The sequence below is a fragment of the Cydia amplana genome, chromosome 2 (assembly GCF_948474715.1).
Source record: "Cydia amplana chromosome 2, ilCydAmpl1.1, whole genome shotgun sequence".
Classification (NCBI taxonomy): Eukaryota; Metazoa; Arthropoda; class Insecta; order Lepidoptera; family Tortricidae; genus Cydia; species Cydia amplana.
In genome coordinates, this window is record NC_086070.1 from 5019675 (window position 1) to 5037910 (window position 18236).

At 38.1% G+C, this 18236-nt stretch overlaps 2 protein-coding genes across 3 annotated transcripts; one reads left to right on the forward strand and one right to left on the reverse strand.

The window, feature by feature from the left end:
- Positions 1-2297: 2297 nt before the first annotated feature.
- On the reverse strand, positions 2298-5653 carry LOC134662058 (ATP synthase lipid-binding protein, mitochondrial). Of its 2 annotated transcripts, none has more exons than XM_063518332.1 (4): positions 5523-5653; positions 4998-5073; positions 4111-4297; positions 2298-2931 (listed from the first exon to the last, which is right to left on the reverse strand). In XM_063518332.1, exons 2-4 carry the CDS (start codon positions 5040-5042, stop codon positions 2768-2770), a joined length of 396 nt encoding a protein of 131 aa, XP_063374402.1. In that variant the 5' UTR covers positions 5043-5073; positions 5523-5653; the 3' UTR covers positions 2298-2767. The 2 variants fall into 2 exon arrangements, with proteins under 2 accessions (XP_063374402.1, XP_063374403.1); XM_063518333.1 differs by lacking the exon at positions 5523-5653 and adding an exon at positions 5421-5467.
- A 110-nt stretch (positions 5654-5763) lies between these two features.
- On the forward strand, positions 5764-12538 carry LOC134656011 (juxtaposed with another zinc finger protein 1). The gene is made up of 5 exons (XM_063511530.1): positions 5764-5976; positions 6356-6544; positions 7004-7112; positions 8068-8208; positions 12184-12538. Exons 1-5 carry the CDS (start codon positions 5877-5879, stop codon positions 12536-12538), a joined length of 894 nt encoding a protein of 297 aa, XP_063367600.1. The 5' UTR covers positions 5764-5876.
- Positions 12539-18236: the final 5698 nt, after the last annotated feature.

Sequence of the window (18236 nt, forward strand, 5' to 3'; positions counted from 1 at the left end):
TTTTTGATAGCCACGAGTAGGGAAATGCCTTATTTTGTTTTGCTATAGGTTAAGTCAAATTATTGTAAAAATGTTTACGAATAACGTTTTAAATGCTTTCAAGTCGAAGATAGTAGGTTGCTATTGTTAATGTATCTTGAATCCCAAAATTATGTAAGCGTGTATTTTTTGTACTGATCATGTTATTAAGGAGATAATAGGTATGCATGTTTGCAGAGTGCATCTATTCTCAAGGAAATGTAGGATATTGTAGAAAATTAGGTGAGGTGTACTGCTGCAGTGTGGGTTTAGATCTGGGCCTTGGCAGGCCTTACACTGGGGACCTGAATTCAAACACTCTTTATTAATATTTTAAGACATTAGTCAATATGAGTACTTCAACATCTTCAGCAAAAGCCATTATCGATTGGCAAGGAAATATTTGTCGTGTTTAGAAGGCGTACGTAGTAAAACAAGGAGTATACCGATCATTTTTGCCACTCGGATGTATGCGATATCGGAATTGTATATTATAATGTAGTAATATTTATAAATAAATAATAAGAGGTTACACACGGAATGACCTTATTGTTAGGTGTCAGCTTTTATTATGCTTTTAAATCGGTACAGTACAACTTATACAAAAAATCGGATTACATAGAATGCGCGAACATGTTACGTTTGAGATATTTCGTGTGTAACAGTAGTGAAAGTACTCCTCCTTATGTCGAAATCTGTGTTCAAATATCGCGAATGATGTATAATGTGTTAATGGGCTTGGAGAGTACATTACAATGATTGTACTATAACGATGATATAGACTCGATTGCAGTGGAATCGGATTATGGCGCCCTTTGTTGAAGTTTTCAAGTGTATTTTTGGCCCCCGCCACACTCGCGTCTTTAAAAACTTTTTTTTCTCATTTGCCATTTTGGCGCCACCCTTTTCATATTTCAAACTTGCATGATGATGATTATTACATTTTGTCAGGATAATTGAATTGGTTAGATTAGATACAACAAAAACGTCAATGTGGCTAACTATTAAGCTAATTAATGTTTGTTTTTACGATATGCCGTTTTATTACCGCTAGGTATACGTTGACGCTGCTATAGTATTTACATTATAACGTATTTTATGTAACATTTATTCGAATTGTTAGTATTAGCTTAAAGATGGCACATTGCGAGTATAGTGTGGTTGAAGAAATTAAATTAAGATCTTTATCTAGATAATTAGTCTTGACCCCGAGATGTACAAGAATTTAGAGTGATATTGTATGAACACCAACAACCTTCCATAAATAAATATAAGTTTGTGGTTTATTTGTGGGGCTAGAATAGTTGTTACATTTCTTTGAGAACGATGTTTTTTGTGTGTTTTTGACATAGCAAAGTGGATCCATTCCACATTTTTTTTTGGATTGTATTCATTTTGGAAACTCATTTAAAATTATGTGTAAAAATTATAACGCATTATAAATGCCAGGCACTTTTACCAAATCTTTCAGTTGACTAATTTTAATTTTAAGTGATTACCTCCGCATTGAGGTATACCGTATATGCCCTCACATCTACGAGAGCTTTCTCTCCGGGCGGGGGTAGTCGCTTAGATTTAGATTTTTTCGTCATAAAACTTTCTGTATTTGCAATAAATTTGTTAATAAAACTGTCTCGTATTAATTACATCCTTTACTTAAAGGTTTACAATTTTGTTAACCCTGTGAACATTGTCTATTGAAGCACTGACATGGGACAGCTATATAGTCTGTGCGGAAAGAGAAGAGTCGTGGAATGTATGGGGCCCAATACTTACATTCCACGACTCTTCTTTTTCCGGACAGACTCTACTTAGTTCGTTTTTTAGCATTAGAAAAAAGAAACAAGGCTCGGAACCGGTTTTTTCTTCAAACAAAAAATACCGGTATTATTACGTTCTTTGGTTTATTATTTCATTTGACATTGGGACAATCTAAAAATACGAAGTTATTACCTAAATACATGATTCAGTCCTACGTCAAGAGCATAAAATAATTATAAATATTGGGCTATTTTGGGTTTTAGAAAAAAACCGGTTCCGAGCCCTGAAGGTAAACAATCTTGACGGGTCTTTTTTATTGAAAAACACTTGAAAAATAAGTCACGGTCTTAGCATCATATGCCGATATCATTTACGTACTATTTGACAGAGTCCACACACGAAGCTGTAATATATTTTGGTATCTTACGATATATCGCTCGTTATATTTCGTCTCTCACAACGTTAGGTTTAAGACAGAGAGCGATATTTAACTTCGTGTAGAAAAAATAAAGGGCCAATGGGAGTGTTTAGTATCATTTAATCGCCCTAAAAATGTACAATACATATTGCTCACATTCTCGAACAGGATAACGCATTTAAGTCGATGAAAATTCGTACACGCATACACGCATTCACTGGCTTAGTAAATGTCATCGACTTCTCAACATTAAACTCGAGATAAATATATGAATAACATGATTCAGAGAAACAGTCTACCAAAAATCAGGAATAGAAATAATTGCAGCATCCAAGTTAATGTTTACGTACAACATTTTATTTGCACATTTTCATTTATACTACATAATTAAATAATTGCATTCCTGATGACGCGCACTGACAAGTGTAACACATTATTTCAGTCCTTGCATCACTATGAGGGTGAGGTTTCCACACATTCGATTCCATGGCCGACCCCTAGAAGATATTACACTTGAAACCTCTTTCTTCAGTTTGGTGGCAGTTGTAGTGTTCTTATAAAGTAAACGGCTTAGAAAGCGAACAGCAGCAGGAACGCCATCATAAGACAGAAGAGACCCATAGCCTCGGACAGGGCGAAGCCCAGGATGGCGTATGAGAACAGCTGCTGCTTGAGGGATGGGTTCCTGGCGTAGCCGATGATCAGGGAGCCGAACACCGTTCCAATACCAGCACCTGGAATGTACAATCATCTCATTAACTACTTTAACATAACAATTTTAAATAAGGGGTTCTGAAATTCTAATAACAAAACTTCCGTGAGACACAGACATATTAAAAGCGGGTCACTCACGTATTCTGAAATTCTAATCTACAAATGTGTACCAACTCAGTTATAATTTTGTCTCTCAACCAGGCTGCAGTTTCAGCTCAAAAATCAAATGGTATGTTTATGTCCCATATTTACTGCTAGTTATTTTAATAGGTTAATTACTCCAAATTTATAAAAGGGTCTATAATTTTCCCCCTCCTACTAATTCAATGATGAAGAAGTCGGTTAAAAATGGGTAAACTCTCCAATTAAATATTGTAGACCAGAGGTAAATTAATAGAATTACTAGGTTCTACAGCAAAGTAAATATAGAACTGACTAACTACAAACATTTAAGCTGCCTTACCTGAATTCTATCTTCTGGGAGCAAATCCATTTTTTTGTATTATTATGTACATTAAAAGGCATGGATAGGCCCCACTTGAAACATAACATCTAAAAGGCGAATAACATCAAGAAGGCTATCATTAAGCAGAACAATCCCATAGCTTCTGACAGTGCAAATCCCAGGATAGCATATGAGAATATCTGCTGCTTTAGGGAGGGGTTTCGTGCGTAACCCATGATCAAGCATCCAAACACCACACCAATACCAATACCTTTAAGTGAAACGTGTAAGGATTAGGAAGTGAACAAGCAAATGATACCCAAATTCTCAAAATGTTTTATTGCATGTAAGTATACTTGTATAAAATAAAATGCCTCAACCAATAGGTAGAGTTAAGTTTTTATCATAATCAATCAGAAACATTCCAGTATGTGTTGAACTAAACTAGGTGTCTGTTTTGAAAAACATTATAGAAGTGATTTGGGTATCATTTAGTAATTCCTAGAAGTGCACATAAGGGAAACACATAAATTAGTATCATTAAAACCTTTTGATGCCATGAGCACTAAAACACCCATCAATTAAAGAAAAAGCCAACCATTATACTGCAGTGTTATGCAATCAACTACCTGGCTGCAAAGGGCTCAAACATTGTCAGTGAATTAGCAAAGGAAAGATATAGGGAATTAAAAATTTAAATGATTATCAAGGCACAGACACAGAAGCTGAATAAATGAGGCATTAAGGTACATACCAGACCCAGCTACTCCGACTGTCGCGGCACCAGCCCCAATGAATTTGGCAGCAGAGTCAATGTCTTTCGAGACTGCTGTGGTCTGGAAGGAGCGGACTGCTGAGAGCTGGGCGGGGGCAGCGGGCACAATCTGTGTCTGGGATGGGACAGCAGCCAGTGGTCGGACCAGCGCTGTGTTGCTGAAGATCTGGAATGAATACCCAATTATTAATTAGCCTATTTCCCAATGCCAGGGATTTTTTCCTCCATATTACTATCTGGGAGTACAAACTGATCACCAATGCACAAAAATAAGTTAAAAATTATATGACATTGTAAGGTTTTCATACATAAAACTGTACTTTAATAGGATCCTTAAACTGCTGGCAATTCTATAGTAATTAATAAGAATGAATGATATTCTGTAGTAGTTGTGTAATCAGGTGACTTTAATATCATTAAAACTAAGTTAGGTTATGTAGATGTCAGTAGGATTATTCCCATTTGTAAGATGTCAAGAGGTTATCTAATAAAATCAATAACTGAGAACTTGTTTCAGACACTTCGAAGGAAGCGCTTTAGTTCATTAACTTTCAGTTGATCAGTTATCATTATAAATTATCACCATGATATGAGATTATGTAATTATATAACACCCTAGTAGAAGTTCAACCAATATTGATTTTCAGGCAATTTGTAGTGTCAGCAGTAAATTTCATGTCATTCAAAGAGTTATTGCTTATCAGGAGACACCGGTGGACAATCAGAAACATACAAGGTCAATGTAATTACACTGTGTACAATATGAATGATACTGTGTTATATTCAAGTAATTGAACAGTAATTCCTTTAAAAGAAGTCCGTATGTCTAATCTACATAAAAATACAGGACAAGTAGGGTTACTTACAGCAGACCTGGCAGCAGGGGCGATCAATCTAGCGGCAGACAGCATTTTGTATTGGTTTAGGTGCGGCGAGCAACAACTGAAAGAAACCGAAGCAAGAGATGAGTATCCGGTAAGGGCACTAGCACAGATCTGAAGGATACTTATACAAGTCTAAGACTTGACAGTTTGACCGACGAACCGCAGAGCGTTACGTAATTCGGGAGACTACGTAACGGAGGAGTTGCAGGCCGCCCAATCAACACTAGTAAACAATTATTACATATTTGGTATCACTGAGACTTGAATTTTAAGTTGTTTCTTGATAATTTCAGTAGAAATAATCAATTTACGATTGAAAAATGGCGACTTTTCCGAGCCGACTATGAATACGAATTATACTGTCAACCTTCGAAATACCGCAAAAATATTGACACTGACACCCACTGTAAATCTTTATGTATCGGTTTTGTCACTGGCTGGTAGAGGATGGCTAATAAATTTAACACTTTTTCACGATTAGATTCACCAATTTTTCACCGCACTTACCAAAGAACACCGCGAAGGAGGAGACCGGCCTTTGGAATGTTCAATTTCGGAGTGGTAAAGTGAAACAGAGTATATATCGCGCACTCCTATTGGATGAAACGTTTGAGGTCAGCGCAGTACGTGACGTATAGCCAACTATTGATCACTTTGATAGTATTACAGTACTTATTATTTTAAAATGCTAATAACTAAAAGTATACTTATTATGAGATACAGATAATTTATTGATGTATTAATTTATTGCTTTGAACTTCTTGATAAATGACTTTTTTATAGCTATGTGACGAATGATAAGAAAAGTTAACGTTGAGTCTAGTCTTGAGTTTGACTCAGTACATCAACATCTGTACGAAGATGGCCGTCTTCATGATAAACATATGTAAATACAACGGCTGTGGCATAACTTTTCCAAGATTAGCGGACTTAATTGAACACATCGAAGCCGTCCATATCGGTAAATATAAAATATTCATCCCATCTTCTTTCTATACATGACGAATAATTGTTTTATATTTATGATCCCTCCCATCTTTGCGTAGTTGTGAAGTTCCTTTATGTTGTCAGTATTGTAAAGCATTTCTGCTTCGAGGGCATCGCGGCAATATTAATTTTTATTTGAGATATCTTCTATTTTACGAGATGCTAATATAAATAAATTATTGTACCGCCGTGATTAAGTTATTTTATATTTATGTGTGTTCGATCGAAATATTTGCTACATTGTTTTTGTGCTAAGGCGTTTGTTTACTAAAATCAGCTGTTTTGATTTAACAGCTGATCAGTGATCAGTTGTCCACGATCAGAACTTTAAAGCTCACGAATTGCATTTTCAGATTATGACCCTGCCGTCGTTGAACAAAAAGAGGCTTCCCAGCCGTCGTGTATTCCGTTAAGTTATGTGTTGAAGTTTTTCACCGAGGCTTCCAGGCGGGAGATCCAAAACGTGCCCCCGGTGGCCGAGGTTCGGCGGCGCCTGCTCTCTGCACCCAAAACACCATCTGTCCGAAGCAGCACCCCTACTGGTAAGTGTACATGGTCGAATAGTTCTCAAAACATCATAAGTAGGTACCTACTTTATTACTTATCATAGCGATAGTACAAGTTTTCTGTTTGACCCAATGGTTGAAGGGTAGAGAATGCCTTAAGGCATTAAGTCCGCCATTTGTGTTTTTTTTTATTGTGCAATGATGTTTAAATAAATAAATAAAAAATAAAAATAGTACTTATAGGTAAGTACTTAATTTCTTACATACTTTGCAACAGTGATAAACTGATAAAAAACCAAGCTAATCTTTGGATTTTTTTATTGTCTAAAGCTTCGAGTTCCTAACTCCAAAAACAAGAAAATTAGGGGGTCTATCATTATATACCATTCTACATACATACGTATAGACATATGTACAGGGTTCTCGGGTACCTATATCAACATTGATTAGCCTCTTGCAAGTTAGTGACAGTACATATTGTTGATGTTGTTGCAGGCAGCGACATGGACGAGGACGAAATGCTGAGCCCGTCGGAAGACAGCAATGATTCTTGGACTACTGTTGAGGAATATAGCTCCGAATACATACTGCGTTATGGTGTCAAGTAAGCCCACACTCTATGTAAACTAAACACACTTAGTTAAATAAAGCCAAAAGTAACAGTCATAATCAATAATTCAATATACCTAAGGAGCCCCAAGCTCAGAGGAATAGTCATAAAATTCAAAACTATGCCGGGATCTTGGGTTACTATAGTATTTGATCCATTGATTTCTGAGCTTGTATTGAAGAGTATTTAGAATTGAGTGGCATTTCCGTCAGTATTTTTTTTATTTTACTTATTACAGATAAATCACAATTAATACAAATTTAGATCCAAAAGCATTGTTAAACCAGAATAAAAATCAAATCGTCGTCGTCGGTAAATTGTCTCAAAACAGGCAAGCTGCTGGGAATCGTCGGAATACGCCTGGTGATTGCCAGAGAGAATAACTATACCACTCGCCTTATAGGTATAGTCAGCAGCAATAGTTGCTAAGCGGGCGAGGTGTTCAAAATGATCTTGACGCGACTTTATTGTTAAGAGAATAAGAGTGCGTCAAGATAATTTTGAACACCTCGCCTGCTTAGCAACTTCTGCTGCTGACTGTACGCCGATTATATTTATGCAGTTAGCACAGCTACAATATTAGTATAGTTTGTAGCTTTCTAATAGACCCCGAAGGCTAATCCTATTGTCTATTGTTAAGAAAAACCGCTCGTGCCACGTGCCACAACCACCTGCATAAAAAATCGGTACTTCGGTTACTGAGTGCCGGCGAGTCGAACGCTACAGAACCAGTCTAAAATGTGTCATCGAGATGCGTAACAAAGGCGCGTTATCGGAGAGCGCACCTACACTGGTTTTCTGAGCGTTGGACTAGCCCGCGCTCAGGTGCCAAATAGAATAATTAGGACCCTTTTTTGCAGGTAAGTAGCACGTGCGGTTTTACTGAACAATAGACAATAGGATAAGCCTTCGGGGTCTACTAGAAAGCTACAAACTATAGTATTCGCAGTCGCCTAGGCGCAGCGTCCGCGGCGGGCCCGACGGTGCAAGACAAGCCGTTCGCGTGCCCCGTGCCCGGCTGCAAGAAGCGCTACAAGAACGTCAACGGCATCAAGTACCACTCCAAGAACGGCCACAAGAAAGACGGCAAGTCAGTACCTTTTGCTTTTATAGGTAAACCAGAACTTTGGGAGTATTGTCATGAGGGCGCTCGTTTTGAATTTTATAGATGGTCAACTAAATCTTGTCAGTAGAAAAAGGCGGCAAATTTGAAAAATGTAGGCGCGAAGGGATGTTTTCCCATAGAAAATTTGAATTTCGCGCCTTTTTTTACTGACAAGATTTGGTTGACCAGCTTTATATAGCAACAATTTGTATAGTGGGGACAATGGAAATTGGCAGATGATTTTTGTTTTAGTCCGACAACTTTAATAAGTGCGAAGTTTGATGTTTGGATATTTCTTCGGTTTTTACGCTTAAATGGCTGACTCGATTTAGATAAAATGAATAGCGTAAAGTCAATAAGTAACGCAAGATTTATAAGTAAGAATTTATATAGATAATTTTACAAATAACATTATTACAAGACATCAACCAAATCGTGACGACCTGACTATAGTGACATTTGCCCATAAGTTTGAAACTTACCCGTCAATTCAGATGTTAATTTCGTTATGTTTTTTAATGGAAGAAATTTCTCTTCCGCACGTTTTTTTCCAATAAATAACTATATACACTATTTACAACTTTTTTCTCTGTAAAATCTAAAACTTTCGGCATGATTATTGCAGTCTAATAATAATTCACACGAAACTAGACAAAGCAATGTTTACATTGTCAATATTGACAACTATCATAGAGGGTAGATGTTGTCTATTATTAAAATTGTTGCCATTGCTAGAAATTAGTACCAACAAATTTCCGTAACATGGCGCACCCTCAATAGATCCTGGTTCACCTATAATTTGGTTCTCTCTCTCTCTCTCTCTCTTTCTTTAGCCTCCTTCATTTTTCGCCATTCGTCACGGTTCTGTGCAACCTGGAGCCATCTCATCCCCGCAGTCCTTTTGATGTCATCTTCCGAACGCATATTGGGTCTACTTGGAGGACGTTCTTCCCCCATGGTCGCCACTCGAGTATTCGTTTACTCCACGAGTTGGTCTTTCGTGCCATATGACCAGCCCATTCCCACCTCACTTTAATTTGGTTGACTTGAATGAAGAATGCAATTGGGTCAATCAACTATTTTTTGTTGTTATTCTGTCCCATCAGCGAGGAGACAATAGTAGCATAGATTGTTAGAACTGCTGTACCATATTCTACTAACATGCTCAGTAGATGTCCCATTATGAAAAGGTCTTATAACTAATACCATAAAATGCAAGTTTGGTTCAAATGAACTTTAATAGTTGCCATATAGGGCTGCTCATGCGGTAAAGGGTTAAGTAGATACTTACCTAAGTTTAAGTTACATATCAACTACCTAGCTTGCATAAACATAAAGGAGCCTCGTCTGCCAACAAACCACTCTGTGGTTTGGCAGAAGAATATATGTAATTAGTTGTAAGCATGATTTCTGAATTTAATAAACTTTTTTTTTTTAATACGAAATACCTAGAATTTTAAGAGTGATTCAGGAGACCGTAACCATAGCAACGTGTGACAAGAAAAAGTTGATTAACCCAATTGTATAAGGACCGGTTGCACCAAACCTTCTACATATCAGCGTCATCGACCTTATCTTTGTTCGTTAAGAGGAAAGGGGACGGCCGCTTCTTCATACAAACGTAGTCACCATTTTCCTCTCTGGATATTGACATTTTGGAAAAAATCAAACGTTGGGGCGTAGCTGTGCTTGATATACGACAGATTGTGTCAAATATTTTTAATAATGTTTATATCGATTGAGGAAAATAACAACACGCAGGTCCTCCACTTTAGACTTAAAATTTGCATTAATGGATAATTTGAGATCTGTGGCATGATAGATGCCGCCGCCATATTTGACGTTACTTATGGTTCCAAACCGTACACGAATCGGGCCGATCGGGCGCCGCCAGCGAAAGAGAATCGAGAACTCATTTAGAAATCTAGATTAGATCTAGGGATTCTAGGGCATATAAATTCTGTGTAAAAATTAATTCAACAATGTCAATTTATTCAATAGAAAATACCCGTTTCTAACTGTGCCGAATCACGTCACCAAAAAGTATTTGCCAAGACCTAAGAAGCGTCTGACCGCGCAGGAGTATTTCTGGAAGAAATGGGTAACGTGGGTAGATAGCAGACAGTAGAGAGATGCATATCAAAAAGGGTTCAGTGCACGCGAAATGACAACTTTGATTTTAGGTACAGATACTGACAATCCAACCTCTAGACTGAGCTTAGGCCAATTCTTTCATGAAACCGATGCCAAAAATACGGGGGTGCGGGGGGACGAGGTGAGCGAATCCCGTGCCGTGATTGGTCCGTTCAAAGACACGGACCAATCACGGTACGGGATTGACTCGAAGATGGAGTAACGCTACCGTATGTGTGGCAGAGGGGGTAGCGCGACTATGCTATGTCTAGAGGTTGGATTGTCTGTGGGTACAGATCTAACACAATAGAAACCAACCAGTGTATCAAAGTTTGAGACTAAGTAAGGTAGTGTTAGTAGTGCTCGATGTCCCGTGTTATCTAACTGATCTATACATACCCTGCTGTCACTTCTATTGTCTAAGTATAACTTAGCTAAAGATGACATGTACAGTCGCCATCAGATATATCGGAGCGGCTAAGGCGCTCACAAATATCTGAACACGCCTCTATTGTCAGGGCATTAGAGTGCGTGTTCAGATATTGTGAACACCTTGGCCGGTCCGATATATCTGATGGTGACTGTACATACTGGGACATTAGTGACGAGCAGTTGGACGTTGACCTTCGAAATTTTTGATATGCATCCACATAATTATAACAGAATATTAAAAACAAAAAGCAAACTGTAAATAGGTAAATTAGTTTCGCTTGTACAAGTTGTACGTAGTGTATATCACGTCACATATTGCTCAATGGCAAGTCAATGAAATCAAACATAGGCTCCTAACCTAACCCATTAGCGCCGACACCCACTTTTTGGAACCCACCATTTTTTTAATGCTGTTAATAGGTAGAGTTACAGACGTTACAGTAGACAATCGAATCTAATACCGTAACCCAGGTGTACCCCAGTGGGTACAATGGGCGCTAATGGGCATTCTGTTATAACTTATCGAAGGATTGAATTGATACGAGTATTTAAAATATTTGTATAATTTTAACGGGTAATAGTTTTGAATTCGTATAACTATAGATAAAGTGGTTTAAATTCATCTATCGATTTTTAAGTAAGTTCAAGTAATCTAATATACATATACCTATATTATCATTGTTGTTGTAGTGCGTTCCATAAAAGTCACAAAGCGATAGGGTACCTAACGTACATGAGTTATAATGATTAGTCAGGTCGGTCAATAATGATCCAATTAACTCTTGTGGTTTTGTTCCGAAAGTTGTTATAGTAGATGATAGTTGGTTGTTGATGGATAGACCTATCATTTTACACCGATATGGGTAACTATTAGAGTTATTATATTAGACTGTATGGATCTGTCGAAACGAAAGGAATTAAAATTAACAATTATAAGTTAAATAAAGAGTAATTAGAGCGTCCGTTAAGTGTTGCGATTGCACGAAGCGGTTGAACGGGTTAACGAAAAATAGTAAGTATATATGAGCAACGCTATAACGCGTCCGCGTGCGCCGGATTTTACCTACAATGTCAATAGAGTTAAGGTAAAAGAAAAGAGTGAAAAATTGTTATGCTATCTCGGGGCTATATAGGGACGTCACTGATGAAGAGCATGAGAAAAATGTCGAATGGACTATTATGAATGTTGGGAATGAAATACTGTCGCGAAAGGCACAGCGAAACGAATTATTTTTTGTGACCATTGATGATAGTTTGGACATTAAAATTATACCCTAGACGCATTTGATTTAGGTATTTAGTTTTAGAGCCTCGAGTAGATCGTAATAAGTACCTAGAATGCCCGATATAAAATAAATCGCAATCAAATTTCAAAAGCAACATTACACCTTTCAGGGTAAAAAAGGCATACAAATGCCAATGCGGCAAAAGCTATAAAACCGCCCAAGGGCTAAAGAGCCACTCGGCCTCCCAGCACGTGGCGCGCGCGCCCGGCCTCGTGGTGACGGCCGCGCCCGCGCGCCTGGCCGCCGACCTCGACACCAAGCTGGTGCGCATCTACGACGCCCTCAAAGCCAAGGATCTCCCCGCGTTCACCGTGTCCAAGCACAACTTGGCCAGCGTGAGCATAGTGAACGGGGTCGTGCGCGCGCTGGCGCCGGCGGCCAAGTTCGAGCGGCCGCGGCTCACCGCGCAGGCGCGCCCGCTCGCCCCGCTTACCCCCTACGGGAACGTGGGCAACGAGGCCTAGCTTACGCGCGTCTGGTGCTTAATTGTCCCTAATGCTTAGTTGCACAGACGCTTAGCGCCACTTGCACCATCCCACTAACCCGGGGTTAGCCGATTAAACCGTTAACCCAGTGTCAAATTGTACTGGTAACTATGGTAACTCCAGGTTTAACCGGTTAACCCCGGGTTAGTGAATGGTGCAAGTGGTCCTTATTCATTTTAAAATACGTGTTAAAAAGCCGTTACCAGGCGTGTCTCACTCCGCGATTTCGTCGCTTTGCTACAGGTAGTTAAAAGTGCATCCGTTCGGCCCCAATTTTGAGGAAAGCCATAAGCCGCGCGTGGCGCTGTCGCCACCTAGCGGCCATATCTGTGCTGATCGTAACAGACGCGTTTTGTTAGAGAGTGAGTCTTCTGTACTTAGTACTATTATTTATTCTGTGCCGTTACCTAAGTTTTAAGCCAAATATTATTCTATATTAGAGTCGGCGTGCATACGATACGCGCCGGTTTAGTTTCTTTAACTGCCGCTCGGTACGCTATTCGTGACTAAAAAGAAGTGAGATATAGATAGGTAAAGTGAATTTAATCGTGATATGTTCCTGTAACGTAAAACGGCAACTGAGCTGCTGCTGTGCAATTAGGTGTTAGTATTAGTACCACGTTTCACACATATGAAAATACCTAAGCGTTAACTTGCTCGTGTAAACTGTTCACGACTGCCGTCCCAATAAGTCTATCTTCATCTAGAATGGACATAAATTGTTCGTCTCTTTTTGACGTATACCTAACTTCGAAAAGAACGAATGCCTTGTGTATGCCACGGTGTACAAATATTCTAGTGATTGCCAACATCTACCGATTAGAGCTGATAATTAAAAAATCTCAGTGGGATTTGAAATAAGTATATTGGGAATGAGATAGAATATTAGGGACGGCGGGGACGCGTCATTGTAAATGTATATTACATTGTACGCACCTTAGCGGCTTATGGGGATCAGTGTATGTATAGCTACCTAGGCATTAATCTAATGTAGAGATACTTCACGCTGTAGATCTAATAATTGAGATGGCAGTTCCAACGGTGTCAACGTTTGACGTCTCAATTGTTTCAAAATATTTTAAAACTTAATCGTTGTATTTTGCCTTCGCCTCAGTTTCTTTACCCACTCGACTTGTTTTCTGTTTGCCACCGTTTTCTTTGTTGGGCTGCTCGTTTTTGTCTCATTCTCTATTCGTGATGTTTTTTACGATAACTGTTTAATCAACGGCAAATCTTTCAAAAACTTGTTGGCTTTTTGAAACCTTTTCCAGATGGTTAGCATGTTAAACGAATATTTTAAAGGCTACAAATAACAAAAGTGACCGAAAACAAGTGACGAAATGTATAGCCTTTGAAAAGGAAGAGCAAGCAAGCAAACTGAGTAGGTATAGAAATAAAGAATACAGCGGGCTCAGCACGGTTCCATTTTTATCGACTATCACTAAGCCCGTCACTTTCGCACTTACATACTTGTTAGAACGTGACAGGCATGGTGATAAATGATAAAAATGCGACCGTGCTACTAGGGCTGAATGTGACGAGTAGGTAAGTATCTAAAATATCAGAAAACAAATTAAGCGAAAATCGATCACACCGTTCGAACCGCTGACTCAATTAAAGTAAATCGAATTTAAAGTCATTATTGATAAGTGTGAACGCGCAGTTCCTATTTAAAAAAATACAAAAAAATGTTCATTAATAGCCCTCATTTAAATATTTGTTACTCTTTTATATTTTATTCCCTTATTTAAATATGTTACTCATTTTGTATATGATTATCGTTAGTAGCTAACTGCATGCTTTTTTGTTTATGCACAAAGATTTTATAATGATACACTAAGGTCACTAAGGTACTTACGGGTTTTTAGGGTTTCGTTCTATAGTCAACAAAGAACCCTTATTTGTCGTAATGTTAGTAAGGTGGGTTTAAATTAAATGTACACAGTTGAGGTCTTTTCGTGTACAAAGTTCGATGTAAATTGTATACCTATCAGCATTTGTTAGGTATTCAATCCAATCAATTAACACAGACGACTTAAGTCCTTAATAATGTACATTTTCCCATCGAGATGTTTTTATTTATTCTTATTTAAATTGAGATGCCGGTGACAGATGTACCAAAAACACTTTAGCGTTTATCAACAGCGTTATATCTATCCTTGTCGGGTAAAACATTAGCCTTCTAAGGCCCAAGGTCCTACCTATAGTACCTATCCAGTTAGGGTTGCCAGATCGAAGGCCGCTATTATCGGGAAAAAATATCAATTTTTCGGGATTTTGGGCCTTAAGTCGGGAAAAAAAACCTATCAAGTTAAATTAATTGTACTTATTAAAAACAACGATATTTTACATTATTGGCACTACGTCAGCTGCTCTGCCCAATCTCGCCATGCGCGCCCCGCGCGCGCTCTGACGGGCTCGACGCGGGTCGCTTGCTCGCTCGACGACAGTTCGGAATTTGAAATTATTGTTTTATAACGTGAAGCTGTTTTTCGGGACAATTTTCACTTCGTCGGGAATCGGGAACACATGCTAAAAATCGGGAGAATCCCGACCATCTGGCAACCCTATATCCAGTTCGATGTAATTTAAACCATGTTTAATTGGAACAGAACGTTCAATTTTCAATCAACGCAAAATCAACTCTATTTCCTACATTTTAGGTTAAAATTTCAGTGGCAAATTTTGTATGTTTTGTTTGTATGGCTTGGCCTTAGGAGGTTAGATATACGTCGTTGATAATCCTATTGTACCTAGGTCTGATGTGGCTGTGATGAATGTTTATTAATGATTACTAATATTAATTAATTATTTATTTGACGGTTGTTTTGTGTTCGAGATTATTTTATGTTGATTAGTATTATTAGTAACGTCCAATGATTATTGTAGTTACTTAACGAGGAGTATAATATTCATTTTCTGTAGCCGGAGATCACGGTTAAATGTTGTATTGTTATACTGTGTATATGTGTATTGTAATTTGTACAGTAAATTGCAGAAATCTACGCTACGAACGCGGTAAAATATCTTCGAGTCGATGTCAAATGCGCGAGTGCGTTCGTAGGTACCCTTTCGTATGTATTTTTGTAGTCAACTGTGTCGCGCGAATGAGTATACCTATAGGTCTCCCAATTTAAGAAGAGGCGAATGGCAAGAATAAAGCTTTGGTTTCCTCCGAAAGCGGTGCCGTCATATAGCGGCCGTCTCCATACAAATACTACGACATCCATATTTAGCCGTATTATTTAGTATGGAGACGGCCGCTATATGACGGCACCGCTATCCTAGGAAAACCGATCTTTACGAATGAATGGAACTACACACACCGGTAAAACAAGTGTATGAGTTAAAATCGACTTGACAGTTTTTGGTCTACACAAGATAAGTATTGTTGAGTGGGTTGCGTAGCCTCTTCTTATGGTGCGATACCTATTCTAGCGTCTTGCTGTGCTATTTCCCTTCGTCGATGTACTTAAATATCGCAGCGCTTCGCATTGTTTTATATCCCGTTAAATTTTATTCTTATGAAAACTTATATGAAAACAAAAAATATGTTTTATACTTAAAGCGAAAAAAATACAAAAATGGCATTTGTTTTAAGTAACATCTCTATATTTAGATTAAAGACGATACTCGGAAATGTGATATGTAGAAAAAAAGAAAAAAAAAAAGCTTATAAGCATACTCGTGTATAATTATGTAGGAGGTAAGTAAGGCTCGCGTTACTTGGGTTTGTTTTGTGATAGTGTTGTTGTAGTTCGCTTTGGCGTTGTGAATCCTTTTAACGACATTGTAGACAGACTACAGGGGACCTAGCCAAGGTGACAATAGTCTATCGCCAAACGCTAAACGAAAAGATAAAGGTATTGGGATGACAGATGCTACGGAAAGGCACGAGACTATTTCCATATATATAAAATGTAAGATTCGATCGGCGTTTTCTATCAATGATTGTCATCTTGGCTAAGCCCCCTGGAGGACTCACCGACTAAGCCCGCCCGATAATACATAGTAACATTATACTACGACCAGTAACCATTAAATAGGCACTAAAGTAGTGCAAAATATTGTAGTCGCATATAACAGCTGTAGTAGACGGCGCCTCGTTCATTGTACGGCAATTTAGTTGCTAAACGCTAAAGTTTGACCAACCCACTGACAATCCAACCTCTAGACTGAGCTTAGGCCAATTCTTTCATGAAACCGATGCTGCCAAAAATACGGGGGTGCGGGGGGACGAGGTGAGCGAATCCCGTGCTGTGATTGGTCCGTTCAAAGACACGGACCAATCACGGCACGGGATTGACTCGAAGATGGAGTAACGCTACCGTATGTGTGGCAGAGGGGGTAGCGCGACTATGCTATGTCTAGAGGTTCGATTGTCTGTGGACCAACCACAATTACCACCAAAGTATGGCGACCTCTATCTTTAATTTGTTCCGGTTTAAAAGAGTATTTAGCACAACTTTCCTGGTCTTAGTATTATTTAGTTGTACTACGTTTGTATTTACCGTGCTATCGTGCGGTTTCCAATTTACTATATTCGTGTAACCGTGTACTTATTTTTGAGTCAAGACGGTGATTGGTCGGTGTAGCGAGAGTAAACTTGTCGATGTCTTTAAAAATAAACTATAATACCTCAATTTCAGTTAACCTCCTTAATAATGTTTGGCTTTGTTTTGTGTATATAACTGAGTACTTATACCTTTACGTTATGTACCTACAGTTTTGCCTGATATTTTAACTGAAATAGCTGTATTAAGTTTCATGAATATAAATGTGATTTATGGAAGTTTTACGCAGGTACATTTTCAAGATTAGATTGGATCTTTCCGTCTTTTCACAAATTTTTTAAACACTACTCCTAGACTTCCAAGCTAAACTTTTTGTACTTTTAAAACCCTCATTACCGACTAAATATAATATAAGTAGTTACATATACCTACTATATATCTTTATAATATTCAAATGTTGTTCAAAACAAGAAATTATTTTGTGTACATTCAATTGTAAAAATATGTGTGCACTCATCGTATTCAAAAATATGTTCTAGTTCATATGTCATAGCTCTTATGTCAGCGAATAAGAACTATGGGACATATTTTGGAATAAGTTGTATGCACGCATATTTTTACACTTGACTGCACATTAATGTCTCTACGAGAATTATTGTATTTTCCATGAAGACTATATTAGTCTGATTTTATACAAGTAATGAAGAGTCCAGTGGGGATAGTAAAAGTCTGGTTAGTAAAGCTTTCATAAATTACTTCTTTATTTTTGTAACATTTACTGTTATCGTTTTCCCCCCTTGGACTTTTCATATTGTTCTAGTTTTTCAGACATTTCTTTTGGTGACCGTCTCTGAACGCTTCCTTATTACTTACTGAATAAGGTTCTCGTTGTTCAGTGCTATATAGTCACTACTGAACGAAATTGTGAACAACCGAAATTACAATAATGATCTTTATGACAACCACAGACGGTTGAATTTATCTTGAACACTAACAGGTTAAGCCACAAGGGAGGCGAATAAACTGCGAGGTAGGTTAGTCAGTAAAAGCTAAGAGAGAAATATTCTTATGGTGTAATTTTGGAGGTGCTGTGTAAAGTGTGATAATATTAAATATGGTGTTGTACCAATGTATGGAGCACCGCAAGTGACGGGTTCCTATTT